Source organism: Emydura macquarii, unplaced genomic scaffold (genome assembly GCF_026122565.2).
Source record: "Emydura macquarii macquarii isolate MOO-44397 ecotype Brisbane River unplaced genomic scaffold, CSIRO-AGI_Emac_v2 contig_67, whole genome shotgun sequence".
NCBI lineage: Eukaryota > Metazoa > Chordata > Testudines > Chelidae > Emydura > Emydura macquarii.
Genome location: NW_027130204.1, coordinates 13,385,844 through 13,407,682, shown reverse-complemented (window position 1 = coordinate 13,407,682; position 21,839 = coordinate 13,385,844). Strand labels below are relative to the sequence as shown.

General features: G+C 41.1%; 1 protein-coding gene across 3 annotated transcripts in view; it reads left to right on the top strand.

The window, feature by feature from the left end:
• Nucleotides 1-1,037: 1,037 nt before the first annotated feature.
• Nucleotides 1,038-21,839, top strand: part of RASGEF1A (RasGEF domain family member 1A) — a 34,093-nt gene continuing 13,291 nt past the window's right edge. For all 3 annotated transcript variants that reach the window (XR_010918286.1, XM_067539960.1, XM_067539953.1), the window contains exons 1-5: nt 1,038-1,171; nt 4,540-4,719; nt 11,937-12,065; nt 17,327-17,464; nt 21,504-21,725. Coding sequence is in view for 2 of the 3 variants with exons in the window: in XM_067539960.1 (XP_067396061.1) it covers nt 1,145-1,171; nt 4,540-4,719; nt 11,937-12,065; nt 17,327-17,464; nt 21,504-21,725 (696 nt within the window). In the remaining variant the exon portion in view is untranslated. The remainder of the gene's footprint in view (nt 1,172-4,539; nt 4,720-11,936; nt 12,066-17,326; nt 17,465-21,503; nt 21,726-21,839) is intronic.

Here is a 21,839-nt window from a genome sequence, read left to right as displayed (position 1 = left end):
GGACTGTTTGGGGCTGGAGAGGTCAGAGGCAGGCTCACAAGATTCCAGTTACAGTTTTTAAGTTTGGGGCAGCAGTGCCAATATTTTAATTAGTATTGGCAAGAGAGACCATTACTGAGCAGTTTTCAGAAACAGACACTGCTTGTGGCTGTAGAGCAGTTTGACCACTGCCTCCCTGCCCATTTTCCTGAAACACCACCCCATTAGAGGTGACAATCTTCAGATAAGCATTGAAACAGTTTGCAGGAGGAGGGAGATGATTATCTGAACCTTGAAATCTCAAACTAATCTCAATTGGTTTTTTAAAACAGCTGTCAAGACTGGATCAACTCTTCTTCCATTGAAATTGGAAGTAAAACTCCCATTGATAGCACTGGGAACAGAGTTAGGCCAGTTCTGGGTGCTATTGAACACCTCACCATGCCATGGGTCTGCCCATTGCTAAGGCTCATTTTTTAATTTCATCTAGATATTGATAGTGGGCAGCGCTTCCTGCCCTAAAGAAGCCACATCTTTTTATAGAGAGAGAGAGAGAACGGAATCAGCGGTTTTATGTTGCTAGCACAATGCCACAAGTCATACATGTCCTAGCTCCATCTGCCACAGTTGCACTTTGCTCAGTTATCTAGTCTTCCCTGCGGCAACCCCAAACTAGACTGCCTCACCACACAGAGTGTATTGTTGTTGTTTTCAGTCAGCACAAAACAGGCTGAAGTGTTGTTGTTAGTTTTCAGGCCTCTTAAGTTTCTGAAGGAAAAAAGAGGTGGGAGGGAAAAGGAACTAAGCAGCCTAACCTGCTGGACAAGTTAAACCTTGTATAGAGGAAAGCAGAGGGTGGGCTTTTCTCTCAAAGCTTGTACAGTGCACACACAAAAGCCAGCCCTAGTACACTCAGCTTCTTTTGAATTGGACAAGCTCTCTCTCAGCCAACAGAAAGCCGAGCCAGGGGCTGACGTCAGAACCAGCCTGGAAGGCTGTAAGCTTTCTGGTTTTGCTCAGATGAACCTGAGGCTGTTTAGATCTAAGCTGGCGGGAAGGAAAGCTGGAGCTGGAGAGTTTTTCCTGGCAGGCTGGAGCTACAATGGCTGGCTGAGACTTTTATATTCTGGGAAAACCATCGGGATCTTACAGACCCCCAAGGCTTATGTACATATTACAGAAAAAAATGAGGGTAAGAGTTCAACATTTTTAGTTATGGATGCACTAATTTTTGTTAATGTATATACGGTAGGTATGTGTATTTATACATGCACATACATTAATGGCAAAGCCAAATTTTGATCTCATTTACACCACAAGAAGACTGCAGTTACTCCTCTGATTTTAAGGGAATTCTTCCTGCTGTACACCGATGTAACTGAGATCAGAATCTGCCCCATAATCTTTTACATTGCCTTTGTTTTGTTAGCAGAAAATAGTGTTTTGAATTGAATGGGATTCATGGGTTCACCATGGAATGGTTAGGTTGTAGAAGTTCAGAAAGACTCAGTGCGGTTTGGTTTATCATCGGTTATCGAAATACAAATCTATACTCCAGCTGTAGTGAGCACGGCTCCTCAGAGTGTTTTGCTTGTGAAAACATTTGCTTGAATGGATATAGATGGATGTCAACAGTTACAGTCCTTTGGCTGTGTGTCTGCGTTAGTCACAGACAAATCCACCAGGGAGGAGTGCTGCTGTTTTATTTGTTAGGAGACGAGCGATTGCAGGTGGTTTTTGGACTTGCCATGAAAAAAGAATACTGCTACTTCAGGATTTAAGTGTCTACTTTCTTGGCAAACCAGAAAGGCACTGAGGTGATATTTGTAGCTCTTTCTGCTGCATCCCTGGGAGATACCCTGGAAGCATTGAAGTACCGATACATTTTAAAATTTATGTAAAAATAGATGTGGTGAACTGTTCTTCTCTGCCTGCCTGACTGCCAGCACAGCTAAGTGGTCTTATTTTAGTACCAGCAGGTAGTTCTTATACAAAATATTTATCTTCTATATTGAATTTTAAGGGGATATTTTGCTTATGGTGAACTTTCACAGAGCTCTGGTTGATTCAAGCCTGGGGAAAAAAACAATTCTTTACCCATGTCTTCAAACAAAGTACATTTAACCAGCATGTAATACCAAGAAACGTGCAGTAACAGGTCCCACAGAGAGATTTGTTTTTCCACAGTGCAGTCACAGGAGGAGTATTAGAGAGATGACAATGCAACTTGATTCATTTGGTTTAAGTCACTTATTGTTTCTGGGAACTTTGAACAAGCACCTTAAACAAGCATAAGAACTCATAGCTACAAACTACCCTTTTACCTACCAGGAAGGCAAAGCTTGTTTTTTTTTTTAAAAACACAAAACAACTTTGCATTTCCATTCCAATAGAGAAAAAAAAAATCTATTCTTTCTCCTTCCAAGAAGATTCTCCCTCCTCTCCCCTCCCCTCCCCCCCACACACCCCAAGAATTTTGAACAGGGTCTAGAAATGAGTCACAAGAATGCTTCCCCTCCCCAAGCTGCTCAGCTGCTTTATTACTGATTGCTTCATAGCAGTTAGCATCCCTTTGCAAAGCTGGACATGCACCTCCATGCCATTATTAGCCTGATAGAACATACCGTACATTAGTACAATCCAAGTGACTCGATTAAAGCTATTGCTGTGGACCTTAAAAGGAAAACACTAATTACTGGCAACTTACATAATACGCATAGCTAAACTCGTTTCTTCGTCACACACTCCCAAAGAAATAGTCATTTGTTAAGCTCTCGCGTGCTCCAGAGCACATGCCTTGTGATTACATTGGTGAAATACTTTGAGACATTAGCGAGGAAGCATGTTGCATAACATCAGCATGTTTCATTCCTTTATTGTATGCCATGAGATCCTGTACCTTCTGTTTTTAAATCAGACTCTTATTAGTCATTTAAAACAACCAAACACTGGAAGTGTCCTGAACTGTAGGGCAGTGCTGCTGTTTATTGTTGAATAGCTGCCATGTTTTCATCCACAGGTAGCTTCAGATCAGATATATATTATACACATACAATAAAAATTGTTTTGTATGGCACAAATAGAAAGGTGTCCTGCTTAAAGCAGTCAAGCACAAACCTACTCACCAGCTTGCCCATGAATACAAATAATTTTATAAAAAATAAATAAATACTATTACAAATAATTTTTGTATTTGTGGATAAATACTGGGAACGTCTTTTCCTTCCCCCTCCTCCCACTCCTGACCCAAAACCATCTTAGTAAAACTAGTGATAAATGTTTTATGCCTGAGCTAGTAAATATTGATGATTTTGCAAGGTCTGTTAAAAGGGAACTTACATTTATAGGGCTTAAATGCCAATTTGACCCTGCCTGAGCAGTTGTGCCTTGTTGTTGCAAGAGCTCATTAAAAATCCTTAAGATAAATAAGGTTTTCAATTTCTGACCCAGCCCTTGCACCCTGAGTAAAGAGGGGTGGTGGGGGAAGACACTCATTTGGTGTTTAAGATAAAATATGCAACATCAAAATTGTCACATTCAGATCAGTTTTAACAATATTCCTATTGCCTTTCATTCATAAAAGTGTTTCACAAAGTACCTCTACCTCCCCTAGGGCCTTATCAATACGACAAAGTAGTAAACAATACCTATTGAGGAAGGTCCTGACAGGAGAAGTATTATTCTTCTACAACGGTATTTGCTTTAGCACTAATCTTTATCGGCACATACTTCAGCAAGGATGCTTTGTTTTGCCTTCAATGTAAATTAAAGTTGTAGTCAGACTTGGGGGGGGAGGGTCCAATATTTATTTGCACACAGTAACTACAACATACTGTAGCTTGTGGTCAAGAGAACAGAGCTTATTTGGTTCGTGTGTTACTATAGCAGTTTTGCTTTATGTTTCCAAGGTGAAAGTCTCTCAAGAGGTCAGGCACAAATATTGGAGTATTTGTTCAAGCTCACCCAACTCATACTAGATAATAGGACATTCTTGTTCAGATGGTACATCCCAAGCCATTGGCATACTGTCCATGTGTCCAAGTTTGTGCAAGATAAAATGCACTTCTATCAAGATCTGGACTAGATCTAGCAAGATAGAAATACTCGAGAGTTTATTACCAGATATCCAGCAGGGTCTAGTATTTTCTCCAAAATATCTCCCCTCAGAACATGAAATAAGAACGTGATGCCTGTGTAATGTGGTTGTTTGTATAATAGGTCACAATTTATTATCTGTCTGTGGGATTGCACCTTCAATTTACATGGTATTTTGTGCTGATGTCTTCATAGTTTTATTTGTAATCGGGGGGGAGGGGGGGGACGACGACAACTGCACAGTGAGGAAATTAGGAACATGATTTGTACGTCATTCCAAACCCAAAAGCCATCTTTGCAGGTCCTTGGGAGTTTGGGCTCAGATCTCCCTCCAATGCCCATGCTGTGCTCACTCAAATATGTCATCTGTGTATAATTTATGCCTTCACAAAAGCCATGAAAACCTCACAGTAGAGATCTGCAAAGAAACCTTAACCCTCCCTCTTTTTTCCTTCACTCCTGCAGGAAACTATGCCCCAGACGCCAATATTTTCCAGCATGCTCGGTTCCAGTTGTAGTGGGCAGGTGCAGCCAGACATGGGCGAGAGATGCGGAGATCCTGTTTACCAGGATGGGAATCTTGTCTCTGCATCACTAGAAACCCTGATAGAGCGCCTGGTGCCCACCATGGACTATTATCCAGATGTAAGTAGACCTTTGAGAGCTTGTATTCCTATGGCATCTCAACACCGTCAGGATTCCAACCCAGGGGGTATTATGAATTATTTTAAAATCCTTGCTTCATCTTAATCAAGATTATCAAACAGGCCTAATGATCTAATGCTTTGTCACAAGTAATTGGCCTTCCCATCACAGAAGCTTATGCCCAGCTGGGCAGGATCCTCTGCCTCTTTGAACAGCGATGTTTGCTAGAGAAATCAAGCCCTGCTAAATCCCCATCAGCAACTTTAAGAACCAATTAACAACAGCATTAGCAGAAGAAATTTCGATCCCGCTAAGCTGCCTTTGCTCTAGTGCAACCAAGATTAGCTGCTAACGGGATTCTGCCTTGGGGAAATACGTCAGCTGTGTGCTCAGGGCAGCTCAAATTATTTTTACTTAGTTTGTGTGTCTTTTAGTTAGATAGTCTGAAAAGCAAAACCAGACTTCAAATGTTCTCTCTCAGCACATCTTAACTGGCCAGCTCCTCCAGAATTAAAGTTTCTGAACCCAAGAATTGTTTTCAGCTGCTTCGACATGCTCGCCACAATCTACTGAAATAAATGCCACATACAAATGCTGGGTATGCAATAGGTATCCCAATTTAGGATATCATTAAGAGATTATTACATTACTTAATATGACCCCCTCAGCCACATAAATTCAAGGTTTTAGTTAAGGAAATTGCAGAAAAGCAAAAATATTGTATGACACAAACCGTGTTTAAGCCCTGGAAAAATGGACAGCAGTGATGAAGGAATCCCCGTCCTTCCAAAGTTAGCAGCTATATTAAAAATCACACCTATCACTGTGAGTCATGCCAGAAATGTCTTGTAGTGGGAGCCTTCCTGAGCTAGATCTGTACAGGACCTTTTTTTTTTTTTTTTTTTTTTTGAGGTCACAATTTAAAAACACACCATCACCTACTACAAAAAGATTTCCATCCCCACATGAAATTCCCATGAACTTCAGCAGTAGCCTTATCAGAAATGTCAGATTTGTTTTTACAAAGAAGGGAGGTGGCAACTTTCCAATTCAAAATCAATTCGAAAGCTTCAATTTTACTATGCATAGCTGTAAATTGCATTGCATTTGACAGACACACACTGTACTTAATTCTTTATGAAAGCAGTTTGGTGATACCTTCCTTTGTTCGATTATTGTAGGAGTTTTAATACACAATGTACAGCAGGCACAGTTTGTTCTTTCCTTCAAGACACTCAACGTGATGAAGAAAGCGGCAGCTAGAGCTAGAAGAGAATATGACATTTTGTACACCAGTGAAGTTTTACACTGCTGCAGTTAAGCCTTATGAGAATCTGTTCTCCACCTGTTATGTAGCACTGTGGCACAGCTAGTGGCTGCTTGAATTCCTTCCTGCAGCTCATTGCTCATTAAGAAGCTGCTAATGCAAGTCCCTTAGTATAAGGTGTTGTCTATTTATAACACAGCTATTTTGAATATTGCTCCCTTTGTAGGGATTACTTTCAGGATTCCCACAATGCACTTGGAGATCCTAGGAGTTACAGGGATTCTATAGCAAACCAAGCATGCTTCATGCATTATAAACAAATAAATCAAGGTGCCCACCCCTGAGGGCCTTATGATCTAAATAAACAAGCAAACAAGTGACATGGGATGGGATACAATAAAAGCTATCGAGTGAGCTCCTGGAAGAGAGATGGGAAAACCCTGACAGCAGGAGGGTAATTCCCTTAGACAGGTCATATCACTGACAGTGCACTGATCTTAGCCTAAAGGGTTACATAGTAAAACAAAAAACAAAACAAAAAAAAAACAAAAAACACAGCATAAAGAGTGGGCTGGATAAAAATCAACCCGAATCCAAACTTTCTAAAAAGCCTGGATTTGGATCTGGTTACAGGTTTATACTTCATCCCACACCTATTTCTACTTTAGAAAGGAGTGCTCACAAAGGAACAGAGTGACAGCCCATTTACTCTGACATCCCATCTGTGACAGGAGCCAACGCCAGATGTTTGAGAGGAAAGAACAAAGCCCAACAGTCCCATTTCACTGGTAGCATATGCCAAGAGAGGTGGTAGTGGGGTTTGGATTGCCAGTTTGGCCTTGTTTAGAGCAGCAATCAGTAACATCAGTATAGATTTCCTTAGTTCAGCAGTGGGACCTTTGTAAATCATTGAAAAGGAGCTGGTCCTCACCCAATCCTTTGAACCAACAACCCCAAGCACATTGCTTGGAAAACACTCCACTTTGTGTCTATGTGAGGCTAAAGATCCTAGTATCCTTCCCGGCACTGGAAGGGAAAAAATACAGTATCTTTCCATTCTGGTTTCAAGCAAAACAATCCTTCCCTGTCATGCTGGCAGAGCCGTAGATGGAGGTCAGCAGGAGGGAGAGGAGACGTGAGATAAGGGCATATGTTTGTGTGCTGCTCCTTGGAGGCTGGTTTGTGTACACAGGCTTCTTTGGTGCATAGAAATGTGTGTGCTCATGAGACAGCAGCATTCTGGAGGTTAGGAATGGAATGTACTGGTCCGCAATTTTCATGCCCGAGCAAGAGAACGTTTCAAGCAAATATTTCACAAACAAGAAGTTCCAGATCGAGCAGCAAGAGCACAAGGAAAATATTTTTCTTTTTCCCCCAAGAAGACATCAGTACATTCTTAGGCCCTAAAGTAACAGTTCCTTCTTTAGTCTTGTTCTCTCTCTCTCTCTCTCTCTGTCTCTTTTATAGTTTAAGACATCTCTTAGCAACAGCTTTAGGCACTAAAGACATTTACTTCTCTCTTTTCTTGTAAAGTACAAACCCTTTTCTGTCAGCTTAAGTTGTTCTAAGAGCTGAGAGGAGTTTTCCTGTTCTTCCAAATATCTTGCCAGCTTCTGGGGCATAACTTACAACCTCTCAGTTTAAGGAACCATTTTTTTTAAATCACTCTGTCAACCCAGCTAGTTTCATAGCTGAATTTCCTGGTCCAAGCCATCTCCATCAAGAAGAGAGGGACCACCTATGAGACATTGTGAGTGTGTAGGGGATACTTGAGTACATAAAGCTAGTTTAAAGCACCAGCTTTTCCCTCTGGAGGCTTCTGAGTTAAATCATGGCTTATGGCTCAGAAACAAACCAAAAAGGATTGGGTGATCTCATCCAAGTCCCCAGCACACTAGATTTCACCTTTTAGGGCAATCTTTCAATGGGAGTGGGATCACGCAGTAAGGGCTTAAAAACTGAGGTATGCTTTACTGAGGAGAGGCATAGTTTACACGGATATAGACCATCTCTACTGGATGTATGCACCACCACAGCTATGACAGTCAACAAAATCTCTCACGTAGACAAGGCTTAAGACATTTGTAACACATCATGAGTATGTATGTGGGGTGGGGAAAGAGACTCATTTCATTTGTTCAACCTAAACTCTCACAATGGAATAGGAGCAGATAGGTATTGACCAGACCTTAGCCCAGAGACTGATTATTAATAGGCAGAAGGGTCTTAATTCTACTCTCACATACACCAGTTTTGCATTCTCGATACTTAATCGGCTTTCCTCCTGATTTGCACTAGTGTAAATTAAAGCAGAATCAGACCATGAAGCCTGGACAAATGGGGCCAGGTTCCTAGCTAGTGTAAACTGTCATCTCTCTATTGACATCAGGGCAACTATTCCATTTTATACCACTTGGGAATCTAGTCCCAGTCACTTCCTGAAATACTGGTGTAAAAAAAATCAGTGCCACGGGGGATTTTGTTCCTATCACAAAACAGGCAGCCCAAAATCTGGAGAAGGCCCAGATTGGCACTGTATGGCTATTGGTAGTTAGAAATCGGATGTACCGTGCCTGTCCTGTACCTGGCGGCACCTAACCATCAGTTCTGCACTTTTGTGAGCACTGCATTAAAACAAGCCACGAATAAATAGGAAACAAGAGCCATGATCATTTGACTCAGTCAGCCACATCCTACTTTAAAGGAGTGGTATTCTGAGCAGGGTTATCTCGGAGTCACTATGGATAAACAGGATCCCACAGCACACAAACTTTCAGGAAGGAGATCTAGACTAGAATTAGAGTGCAAGGCTGAAATATATCTTGCTTCAAAGAATGTGGCCTAGCTTATCAGAGTGAAGGTCATTGACAGGACAGCAAACACAAACGAGAGTCCTGTAGCATTTGAAAGACTAACAAATTTAATTTCTGCAGGCATAAGCTTTCATGGGCTGCAACCCATTTCGTCAGATGCAAGAAATAGAAATCAGATAGGGGATATATATATATATACATCCAAGGGTAAGGAACAACAACGGGGAGGGTAAGTGTTAGCAAAGTCCATTCAGTTAGAGTAGGTGAGGCCTATTCACAACCATTGATTCGAAGGTGAGAGTGTGTGAACAGTGACAATTACTTCTTGTAATGAGATAGCCATTCCAAGTCCCTATTCAGACCCAGTTTGATTGAGTCAAGTTTGCATACGAGGTCCAGCTCTGCAGTTTCTCGCTGAAGTCTGTTTTTGAAGCTTTTTTTTGTAGAAAGTATGGCAACTTTCAAGTCAGCTACAGTGGGTCCTGGGAGATTGAAGGGTTCTCCGACTGGTTTATGGATGTTACCATTTTTTATGTCTGGAATTATTGACAGGACAGTACAGCTTATATTTCAGCTGCCTGGTACTAACATAGTAAAGGCAGCTTTCCTGACAGTCTCAGCCTACATCAACAGTATTCCCTCCTCCCCTCAAAGGAAAGTGTGTTTGTATGGAAAACCCAGGGGACTTTGAGAAACATTTTTACACCCCTTCTCTAGTAATTCCCAGAATGGGAAGCAAGGTAGCATACACAGTCTAAATAAAAGTTTAAGAGTTGCACCCAAGTGCTAAATTCTCTCTTCAATAAATCAATGAGCTTGCTCTGGTGTAAAGTCAGAGGGATCACACACGTGAGTACAGAATTTGGCTGTAAAGGGGGAGACAACAGGCACAGAAGTGAACTATGCATTGCTTACAACATGCCACAACAGTCCTTTCTTGCTACTATTTTGAGTTGTCACTCGGGTTTATTTCTCACATTCAGCTCTGCTGCCTGTTGCATTAGCTAGGCCTATTCTGTACAGAACATGAGGAGACAGATCTGAAACATTGGCCTGTAACTCTGTTGAGTCTCCTTTCCTATCTGTGGGACAGGGTCGGGGTTCATTCCAAGTTCAAATTGTCTCAAAAATACAGTGCCATTCACTGCTAAAGAATTATGCTTATAAACTTTCATCACAGGTTGGCAGCACCCTAGTCCGACACATGTGAAGGAATCATGTGCAACTTGAAGAAAAAAATTCTTGAGCAAAATGCCAAACCAAAAATGACCTGTAAACTCTCCTGAAATTCAATGTGTCAGGAACGTTATAACCAGTCTATTCTCACTCCAGGAAGAGTGTCCCCTGTCACCTGAGCTAACGTCCACCTGAAGAGTCTGAGTCTGATCCCAGGGTAAATTGACATACCTACCCATGGTCATCGACAGAGCTTTGCTGTATTAGAGCAGTTAACCATCTGACCCCAAATCTCCAGATTTAGCCAGCTTTGTCTCTCTTACTTCCTTAGTCCACCCATGGCAGATACAGACTTTTAAAAGTTCTCTCTGGTCCTAGAGATATTATTGGTACTAGTGAAACTCTCCATTGTAAGTACAGGAGCATCACCAAAACCAATAAGATCTCTAAAACCAAAATGAATTTGTAAAGTGCACCCACTGTAATTTGGCTCTGCCCCCCTTCCTCAACAGGGGATAGAAGCAGTTCTTTAACTGATGCTATTCAGTCGACAATTCTCTCATTCCCGAGAAACAGTCATTTCCTGTTCAATTTTTTCATAAAATCTTCCTTTTCTCATTTGCTGCAGAGAGATTTGTTCTACTAAAAGTGTTATGACACTGTATAAATGACATCATGAAAATAAATGTCTGTATTAACAGCCTATTTCCCAGTTATTAGAGAGAACAATCATTGTCTTTTCTTTGGATTGATAAAGAGACAATTGTGATTTAAGCGTGAGTGTTTTTGAAGAAAATAGACAAAGTAATCTGATTGTCCAGTGGACAATTAATACAACAGAATACATATTTTGGACCAGCTGCCTTAAATTTGCTGGTGCCTCAATTCATTTGCACAATCCCACGGTCATGTGTATGTGCATGAAGTAGGCAGTTATACACCGGCCAGTTCAAATTTCTATATCAAAATTGACAAGAAACTTGCAAATTTTGTCATTTACATGCTCAAGTTTAAGCAGTTGACAATAATTTTCCAATTCTAAATTGTACAAAGTCAAGAATTCTAAAGAGTAACAGTGAAGTCCTCATAGACTGTGCTGTTTAACAAGTTGAGAGATGTTATCAGCCCTCATGAGGCTACATTCAAATGTACCTGTAGAGAAGCCAAGTCACAAATAAAGCTTTTGCATTAGGAGTTTAGAAAAACAAATGATACCCTGCAAAACTTGAAGGTAAACTCACCTCGAATCAATGGAGCTGACTGGCTGTAACTCAGAACAGAATCTGGCCCAGCTTGTTTAAGTACACCTTGAGGACCTAATCCTAATGGAAAATAATAATGCTTAGCATTGATATAGTGCTATAAAAGTTCAAAGGGATCTGAACTGAGCCCCACAGAAGGAAAGTTTTACTGGCTCCAAACTGAAATATTGTCATACGAGTGCAAATCGAACCCAAGTGTGTAACACTGATTGTGGGAAAGAGCATGGAAAGCAACAGCACCCATGAAACAAGAACACTGCTGTGGTTTGGAATTTGCAGTAGGCTTTGGGCAGCCAAATAAAAACAATTGCTCTTAAAGAAACAAAGCAGCATGAATAATAGTGTTCAAAATAGAGTGCTATGCCTCCTTGGACAGATGTCACTTGTCCTTTCGGTGAATGACAACTACTTAGGCATATTTAGTTTGGCCTCTTGAAGCGACAAAGTTTGGGAAACTTGAAAAAAAATTAAAAAGCTCAATTAACAGCTTCTGAAACATGATGTGTTTCCTCCTGTCGTCACCAGCAAAGCTAAAAAAGGTCATTGGTCCCTGGGAAGGTGATATATAGAAAGCTTAATTAAGGGAAAGTTCCATCACTAGCTGCGGGAGGTAATTTTCATTAGAAGTGCCTAGCGAGGATGGGAGATTTCACCATGCCAGTTCACCCGTTTCTCATCTCCCCACAATTCTTCTTGCAGAGGACCTACATCTTCACTTTCCTACTGAGCTCCCGAGTCTTCATCCACCCATATGAACTCCTGGCAAAAGTGGGGCAGATCTGCATAAAACAGAAGCAGCAGCTCGAGATTGGGTCTGAGGCAGAAAAGGTAAATGAATAATTTAGTTCTATGTTGAACTAAGCTATTGTGCATTTTATTCTCCCCCCCCCCCTTTTTTTTTTTAAAGCTAAACATGCATAGAACAAATTGACACTCTGACAGAAGCACGTTACTGAACTAAAGTCTTTTATACTTAAGCCTCTTTCTCTGAAGCACTGTTTATTCTTTGCTAAATCATAGATCCCAATATCCATTAGCTCATTGGATAGAGACCCTTATAATCACTTGGGGGGGGGGGTACATTGTGGCTTCTTTTTCGAATAAAAGGTATAGAATGTTAAAATACAATAGACTTTTTAAAGCTTTTGAACAGTCATGTACAACATAGAGGGTGCACTGTTCTGTGTCATGGACTTCATTTTACTAGTAGGTAAATTCCACAGTCATTAACTCCTACAAATCACCCACGGACTTCAGTTTCAATGAGCAGGTAACATTAGCGGACACTAGTGAGAGGTAGCCAGCAAGAAGGTTGGAGTTCCAGAAAGGATCCAGAAGTTTGACATCTTTCAGTTTATCTCCTCTCTCTCCCCCCCCCCCCCATACCTGTAATAGAAATCTCACAAGAGCAAGCTTTTCCGGACCTCTGTTCCACTGAGGAAATTTTTGAATAACTTCTCACCATTGTCAAGCTGGTTCTGTTCCATTAGTGTTTCTTTAGCAATAGATGTTGACACCTTCAGTCAGAGCTGTAGCGAACAGAACTTGATTCACAGGACAGAACAATGCCAAAGGGTCAGTGTTGCATACTGGGCCTCTACTCTTTTTCGGGCAGCAACCTAGGCCATGCATGCATTCCTGAGCCTCCAGACCTTCACCAAACTAGGTCCCCATCCCTCCCACCCCCCCACCCACACACAGAGCAGACCATCTTGGTCCAGATCCTCTCAGCATACTGCAACATATCAATGTTGGAGTCCTAGTGTAACCATCAGAGGAGTGAAGTTCTGGAACAGCCTTCCAAAGGGGGGTAGTGGGAGCAAAAATCTTAACTGGCTTCAAGACTGAGCTTGATAAGTTAATGAAGGAGATGGTATGATGAGACTGGCTACATGCCATTGTAGGCAATCTATGACTGCTAACAGCAAATATCTCCAGTGGCCGGTGATGGGACACTAGATGGGGAGGGTTCTGAGTTACTACAGAGAATTCTTTTCCAGGTGTCTGGCCTTGCTGAAATACTCAAGATCCAACCGATTGTCATATTTGGGGTCAGGAAGGAATTTTTCCCTAGGTCAGATTGGCAAAGACCATGGAGTTTTTTGCCTTCCTCTTCAATATGGGGCACAGGTCACTTGCAGGTTTAAAATAGTGTATATGGTGGATTCTCTGTAACTTAAACCATGATCTGAGGACTTCAGTAACTCAGCTGATGGTTATAGATATTGGGGCTTCCAATTTTGTTGGTGAAACCAAAATCCTTCTAGTAGTTGTGGTAAGTATTTGAAAGCTTCCCAGTTGCAGCCCTTCTCAAAATATTGTATGGAATGTCATCTCTTGGTACTTGATATTAAAACTAGGGGGCACTGAGAAGGCACAAAAATAGGGGCCATATTAACAGATAAGTCATTTAGAGCTTTAAAAATAAGTTCAGTTCAGGTTCTGAGCAATGGTCTGAGACAATTATTTTATAACAGGTCCCAGTTCAGCAATGAATTTGGGCACATATATAACTTTAAGCATGTGACTAGTCCCTTTGCTTAAGCGATTTCCTGAATCATAGCTTTAACCATTTAAGCCATCCCTAGATATAAGAGTGAAATTCACTGCTATCAATAATTAAGTTTTCAAAATTCACATATGGACTATTTAAGGTTTATGAATAATAGGAGTACAATATGAGGCTCTTCTTTGCAGATAGTAATGCAGTTCAGTTCATTCATATCAAAAGACATCAGCAAATAAGCACTCAGCACAATTTATTGATGACTTAAATGGCAGTGTAAGTTACATATGAGGTGTAAGTTGTTAGGCAATGTAACCTATGCAACTTAGGCATTCAATGGGTGTGCAAAACAAGTGTAGCTTACACAGTGAGATGATGTAGCAAGAAAATCAACTACCAGGAAGGTATAAAACGGAGCAGTTCATCTTCTGAATGCCCACACTCGCATATCTTCCGTTGACAAGTTGGAAACAAGCATGAAAGAAAACCAGTTAACAACAAGGTGTGAAAATAAAAGTTTGTGTGTTTGGATAATTACTTTCCACCCTCCAATAAGTTGCTTTTCTGCTACACTGCCTGACCCTTTCTTCCCCCTCAATGTAAAGTACACTTGTTTTCCATGCCCAGTGAATACCAAATGAATGCAAGTTGCACTAGTGGGCTTCTTCCAGCCCCAATGCAAATTTGACCTGCAGACTTCCAACTGGTATTGCATCTGCATACACCAAGGACAAATTTGGCCCATTTGCAAATGATTTGCTCTATTTGGCTGCAAAGTAACAATGTAAAAGCTCACTCTATGTGAATCATAGAACTTCTAAACTGAAGTCACTTTACACACATCCAATCATAATCCATTAGGGTATCGTTGGCCAAAATCCATTCCACCAGCATCTTCTAATTAAGTGCTATCGCAGCAGGAAATAGTTGGCACAGAAAGTTACAATAGATCTGATCACTTTCTGATTAGAGATTTGCATAAACAAATTATAAAATAAATATCTGGCTGACTTCTTGTCTGGGTAGCGTATGAGCTGAAATACTGGCAGGGGGCCAGGCTTTGAGGTTATGCACTAAAGTGCTTATCATTCCTACATTTTGATGTCACTGCATAGTAGCACAGGCAAAGTAGAAAGCATTTCAAGATGCAAGTGGTAGATTGAAAGGCAAACACTTCATTCTCTTCAAGCCTGCTGGCTAATTTTAAAGAGAGACTTGTCTGGTAGCTTTTAAAACATCAGATGAAATATGCCAGTCACTTATTAACTCTGTCAATAAAGAGCAAACAACTTTCCAGTGAGAGAGAGACAAGGCCAAAAGTGATTGACTCAGAAAAAGCAGCAGTACAATACTGCCTATGGATAAAATCAGCTGATGAAACATCATTCCCCGCAGCTTGGTAAAAATACTGCCTCAAAGGACAGCTTTGGTTTTTAACTACTAGTTAACTTGGAAAGTCACCAACTTGGAGTTTTCAGGGAGAAGAGGTAAAAGTAAAGAGTGGGACACCAAATTTGGTGAGGAGAGGAGGAAAACCTGGATTTGCTACCCATTTTTCATAAAGAGGCCTGCACTCAGAGAACTTCCTCCAGATAGAGTACATGGGTGAGTCCTATATTGGATTCCATCCATCTCTCACCAGCAAGACCAACAGAATTCCAATGGGATTAAAATGCAGCTAGAAACAGCATACAGTTAACATTTCTGTATAAACCAGAAACACACACCTACCCTATACAAACCTTTAGTGGCTCATTGCTGAGGGGTCTTATTTTAAATTTAGAGCAGCCATTGTTAATTCTCCCACTGATTGCTCTTGAGTGAGCTGTTAGAAGGAAATAAAAACAATTGGCTTATTTAACAAAAATGTCTCAGAGATGGGATTTTGCTCATCTCACTGAGCATGGTGTTTGGGAGAGAATTCCTGTCAGGTTCTCACAAAACATCCTCTTTTCCACTGGTCTGGAAACCCATTTGGTTCCTCTGAACATGCTAGCTGACTTTCTGTAAATTCCAGTAGGTGGGAGGGGGGAAATCACAGAGGGAAGTCCCCTACCAGTGCTGAGGAGGAACTGAACTTTGCACAGTGGAACTTTTTCAGTGACGCAACTGGGATGGTAAACAAGAAAGAAAATTTCCTCTTTAGTCTCTTAGAACTAAGCTTCACTTAGAACCAATGATTCTTTTAACCAAAGTGAAATACAAACCAGACTAAAATTAGATACTCTTCCCTTTCAAAGTCAAAAGTCACATGCCCACACTGATTTACACTGATCAGGGAGGAGCGGGTTGCAGCGGATAAGTCAGGGCAGAAATACGGAACAAAATCCTTTCCCCGTCTTATGACTAGACAGTGAACCCTCTGTAATTCACTCCATTACTGGAGACACTGGGAATTACTTGATAATCTGCAAAATTCGGTATGCTGTCTTCCCAGTTGTGTGCGCCTTGACCATGGCCCCAGCCTGGCATCTGGCATAATGCTGCCTGGTTTGTTAAATGGGACGTGCCATGGCCTGTGCAATGAGGCAGTTCCTTGCCAAGAGTGCTGTTCAAGATGCTATCTCCTGTGCAGAATCAGTGAGACCATGTGCGCACTCTACGGAGGTTCTGCTGGAGCACTACCCTACGTGCTGATCTGTTTTATGGACAGTACACAGTGGCTCATATAACAAGCCATCTCCCCAGTGCAAGTTGAATCTTAGACAGTATTTTCTTTGTATCAATTAACTCAGCTTGGCCAAATTGCAATTGATCATTGATCGAGGGGGTGGGAGGGAGTGGTTATTAAAACACTCTCCAAACCTTTTAACAACTTCCCTTTGAATTTACTACTACAACCCTCTTTCATCACCAAAGCTGGATTAATTTGCATCCAGCTCAGACCCAAATGATAGAGTAGCTTCAGCACATGACATTAGAGAATTCGCTTGTCAGGTGACCGAGCTGAAGAGCTAACTCCCTTCCTCTTTCTGATGGCTTTTTGAGCAAGAGCCAACATTTCATTTTCAAAGTTCCTTCTGATTTAGATGTAATGGAAAGCATGTACCATGTATTTTGGACCACTTCTTTGTTTGACTGGTTGTTTCAAACAAAGCACAATCTGGAGGTTCTGATTAAAACAATTCTATGGAAGGAAACCATTCTTTAGGAGCGCTTGGCAGGAAAGATGCCTGGTAATAACACTGCAGTTGTGTGGCGACTTCAGTTAAGACATTAAGGTACTGCTCCAGTCCTCAGTTGGTGTAAATCAGCCTAGTTACATTGAAGTCAATTAAACAAAGCACTTGTACAATCCTATCATCTCCCTAGCTTTTTTATGGCTAGCCTTCAAATATCTTCAAAGTTTTTGGTTTTGAAAAAAAAGCTAGCCAGTTTCAATGGAGCTGAGCCAATTTACATCAGCTGAGGATCCATGTGATTTAATCAACACAATTTAATAAATATATATTTTAATAAACGCATACACCTGCTACGGAGTCAAATCTATTTTGATTGTGGTTTCTCCATCAAGCACTCACACACTTTCAAGGCAGTAAGAGGTCCACGGGTCAGTAATCAACCTCTCTCTACACCTCTCTAGGCAAAGCTAAAATCCTTTGCTGCCAAGATTATTCAGCTTCTGAAAGAATGGACTGAAACATTCCCCTATGACTTCCAGGATGAGAAATCTATGAAGGAGCTGAAGGAGATTGCTCACAGAATCACACAATGTGATGAGGTAAGGGGAAAAATAACCATATGTGCAAGATCAATATTGGTGTCAACCTCAGAATACCATCTATTTTAATATTTTCTCCCCCACCATTGCTGTACATCACCTAACCAGGGTAGAGCAGCAGCTTCTGGGCTGTCAGTGCAATTGTTGGACATGGGTTAAGAAGAGGTGAACCTACAGAAACTGGGTGTATATTGCTGAGTCCCAGGGGAAGATGATAGAAGCACCTGCTGATGGTATAGGAGATGAGAGGGGAAGAAAGGATTGTAAGGCATAACACAATTCCAGCACATAGTATAGTGTATACAATGCATCTCCCTCAGTGTCTGGATCCACATGGGCAGTAACTTTCAAAATAACTTTAACTCCAGCCAAAGAAGTGCTTGCTTTAGTCCTGGATGCCTCTGGATCAATCCCCAATGATAACTTTGATGACACTTGTAATAAAAATATCGCAGCTCGGAAATACTAACATGAAGAAAGTTCTTTAAGCTGGAGTCTACCTATTCAACTCTGGTCTAGCTATAAATCTGAACAGTTGTGAGTTTTCAAAGACTATATTGAAGAAATGAAAGGCAAAAACAATAAAATGAATAGCTCATAAGAGTTAAATGTGAAAAAATGTTTTCTATTGCTTTGAAGATATTTTTAAAGATTAGTTTTCCTAGCTTTTTATGTCAACAGGATTATGTATATGCTTTGTTTGATTTAAAAGAAGGGTGAAGAGCAACAGGTTTGATAGCATTGTAGGATGCAGTGATAAGACATTATGCAATTATCTGTTACAGCTGTTGTCAAAAGGAAGTGTGCCAGTTTAATTGAGTCAGCAATATTGTTTACGTGCATGCTACTAAGAAAATGTCAGTGTCTTAATAGGTGAAAAAGAAGTAGGATTACAATAGCCCTTTTAACAGGAAAAAAAGTAGTTGCCAGGGATCCTGCCATAAAAAGTGACATTTGTTAAACGTTTTCCATTTTGATATAGTAAGTACAGACTTTTAGCCATTGTGTTAGGAGCATTTCAAATCTTTATTATTGGAAACTAGAAGAAACGCTCTGGCTCTATATACATGAATAAATTGCCAGTTGGGAGAAAAATCACTGGCTTTATGGAATGGCTCCGTGCACTGGTTGCTGAGGTTTCTTGTGACATCCGTTTATTATGGTATTATAGCATTTATCCTTTTAACAGGGCTACATGTCAAGTTCTCAGTCTGAGAAGGGTTAGGCAGTGTCTGACCCCTCGAAATGTAATTTGACACTAACAAATAGCGAATGGCTCTCAGCGTCACTGTTTGTCCCCTGTTCTTTTATGTTCTAATAAATTCACTAATGGTGTCTAAAGCAAAGTTGGGGGGTATTTTTTTTTTTTTTAAACTTTTCCTTTTTTTCAGTTTTCTTGCTTTTCTTGATGTGTAAGATACTAGGAGTTAATAGAAAACCGATGTAAGGCAATCATGCTGATGTTGACAGTGTATGTGGCTTGGAGACTTGAGGACAGCCTAACAGATTTTTGGGGTTGAATGAGCTAAGATTTAGAGCAGACTTGATCCTAGCACCCAAATGGGCAAGACACAAGTGTATTTACACAAGCAATGCTCGAGGATCAACTCAAGTGAGACATACAAGAGAGTACTAGGGGACATCATGTAAGATGAAAATCGCACACGCCTCCATGAGGGCAACTGCCAATTCCTCAAAGTTCATGACCACAGTATAAGTTTGGGATTGAGCAACAGACCCACACAGAGCCAAAATGTACTTTTGACCCAGCCAAGATGAGTCCTGTGTACTCACTGACTGGCGGAAGCCAACTTCCGTAGAGTTGCAAGTGCTAATAGCAGCAAAGATTTTTGGCCCTTATTTTCAAAGCTGGGAGAGATTTAGGGTACAAGTCAATGGGGAAAAAAAGTAAAACTCAGAGAAACACCTACAAATAAAAGCGTTTTTAGACTCTAAGGGATTTATAAATTCACAATGAGCCATGTGGACTGTAGGCAACTCATAAGTTTTATCCCATTTCAATTGTTTTGTCCATATTCACACAAATATACAAAGCACCCCGCCACCCTCACTTTCTCCTACATTTAAACTTTCTACCCTTAGCTTGCAAAATACAGAATCCATTGCTAGGGTGTTATTCTCCCCTCATTTACCCAGATGTAAGTCAGCCAGAACTATTGCAATCAACAGATGTACAGTGTACAACCAAGTGCAACCCAGAGTAGAATCACAACTCCCACAAACTTGTATTTTAGGCACCCATAGCATAATAGTAATAATAGCTCCAGCCAGCTGCTGCTTAGCAATAATCCAGTTGCCTCATCAAGATAAACTATGCTGCCTTCAGCTTCTTATTTGATTCCATTTTGGGAGCCAGATTATTGCTTTGTAAAGCAACGTTATGACATTATTATTGCTTAATTATAGCATGCTACATACAAGTTTTTGATAGTCATCATCTCTCACATCTGCATAGTTTCCAATAATCACTGCACATTGGTGGCTTCTTTGAATAGTCACAGACCCAGTCCACCTCACTTCAGTGCATCCGGTTGACTCTGGATGCAGAGAACTTGACAGCAACAATATTAACCCTCAAACCACCACCTAACGTCAATGGAATTAATGCATGGAATTCCAGGAGAATGATCTCAGAGAGAGAGAAAGAGGAAGGCACTTTTAACCAGAAAGCTGGGTAATTAATTTGGCAACTGGAAGGGATAGAGTCAGGCCACTTGTCAGGAAGACTGTGGTTTGACAGTATTTAAACAGGTACAGGAGGATCAAGCAGTTGGAAAGGGATCAGATTGTTTCCCTCAGGGAGGCATCATGAGGAAGACCATGTGAGAGCAAGGGTAAAAATGCTTGTTGGGAGACACCAGTTGGGACAGAAAACATAGGTTGTGTTGTCTCCACTAGCATTTGTCAAGGAGGATAACGGTCCGCCATGTTGAGGGTTAACACCAAAAGGCTCTTTTATTGGTTTGGGTTTTCTGTATAATCGGTTAGGAGGTTATACACAGGCATGGAAGGAACTTTATGCAGTGCACCTTAGAGGGAGGCATGGGAAACCACACAGTATTTGAACTGTCCCAAATTCTAGTCCCATCATTAATTTAAAACAAAAAAAGCCTCCACACAAGTCTCTCCTTTCTCCAACTGTGCCTGTGCTGAAGGAGCACAGGCACTTTGTGAGGCAAGGTGTATGACTACTGGACTTGTGAAGGACCATCGAGGTCATGCATCCCCACCTTCAAATGTTCACCAGAAGCTGGAGATGTGTGACCAAGCCACAGCAGAAACAATTCAACTTGCAAAGGTCGCCAATGAGTAATGAAATGCAGAATGGAAAGTGCATGTATATTAATGAAGTAATCAGTAGAAATATAGTCAGTGCAACAGCTTGTGTCTATGCTCTTCCCTCAGGTCTTTTTTCATACATCTGTTCTGGAAAATTCAAGAGCAGGGCACCCTCGGTGGCCTAGTGCACTGTGGAGATTTTGGCTCTTCTCTGAATTGCAGAGTGCACAACCAACACTTGCTGCAGGCAGGATGCTGAGCTAGAGCATTTCATTAGTGTGATTAGCATGGGAATGCCCATGACCCTCTTCAGGTCAGCCAGACTAATCCATAGCATGACTGAGGCGCAAGCATTTTGCCACTTCCAACACAGAAAGAGACAAAAGCAGACGACCCCCAGCCTTTCAGTACACCTGCTTCCAAATGACTGACCCAGTCACTTCTGAAATGGGTTCTGAGCTGAGAGGAGATGCTGCAATGGCTGCTAAGCTACTGAAAGCAAAGTAGGGGACGAGGGTGGGAAAGTGTGAATTGGCAAACTTAGAGTATACTTAGAGTATCCTGAGACAGGCTCACTTGCCACACGACAATCAGCTCAGATAATAGGCTAGAAGATAATAATACTGCTTAGTATCCTCTGTTCAGTCAAATTCCTTGCTGATACAAATCCCTAATATTTCCACTCACAGTACAGAGGAAAGGTTCTTACTAGTCAGTGATTCTGTAATCTTATGCTTAGGAAAATGGAACCGTGAAGAAGATCATTAGCCAGATGACACAGAATCTACTGATGACACTCGCTGCAAGGAGTCAGTACCAGGAGATCAAAGAGAAATTTAGGCAACCTGTTACTGATAAAGGAACCATCCTTAAAAATAAGCCACAATCAACCCAGAAGGACATACTGAGCATATGTTGTGACCCCCTGATCTTGGCGCAGCAGCTAACTCACATTGAACTGGTGAGATTTGGATTTCCATGTTTTCGTCTTTTCGTTTTCTATTTACTGCATGTTAATATATTTACGGCCAGGAGTTTTGCCGCTGACTTCAATGGGAGTAAAGTCAGGCCTACA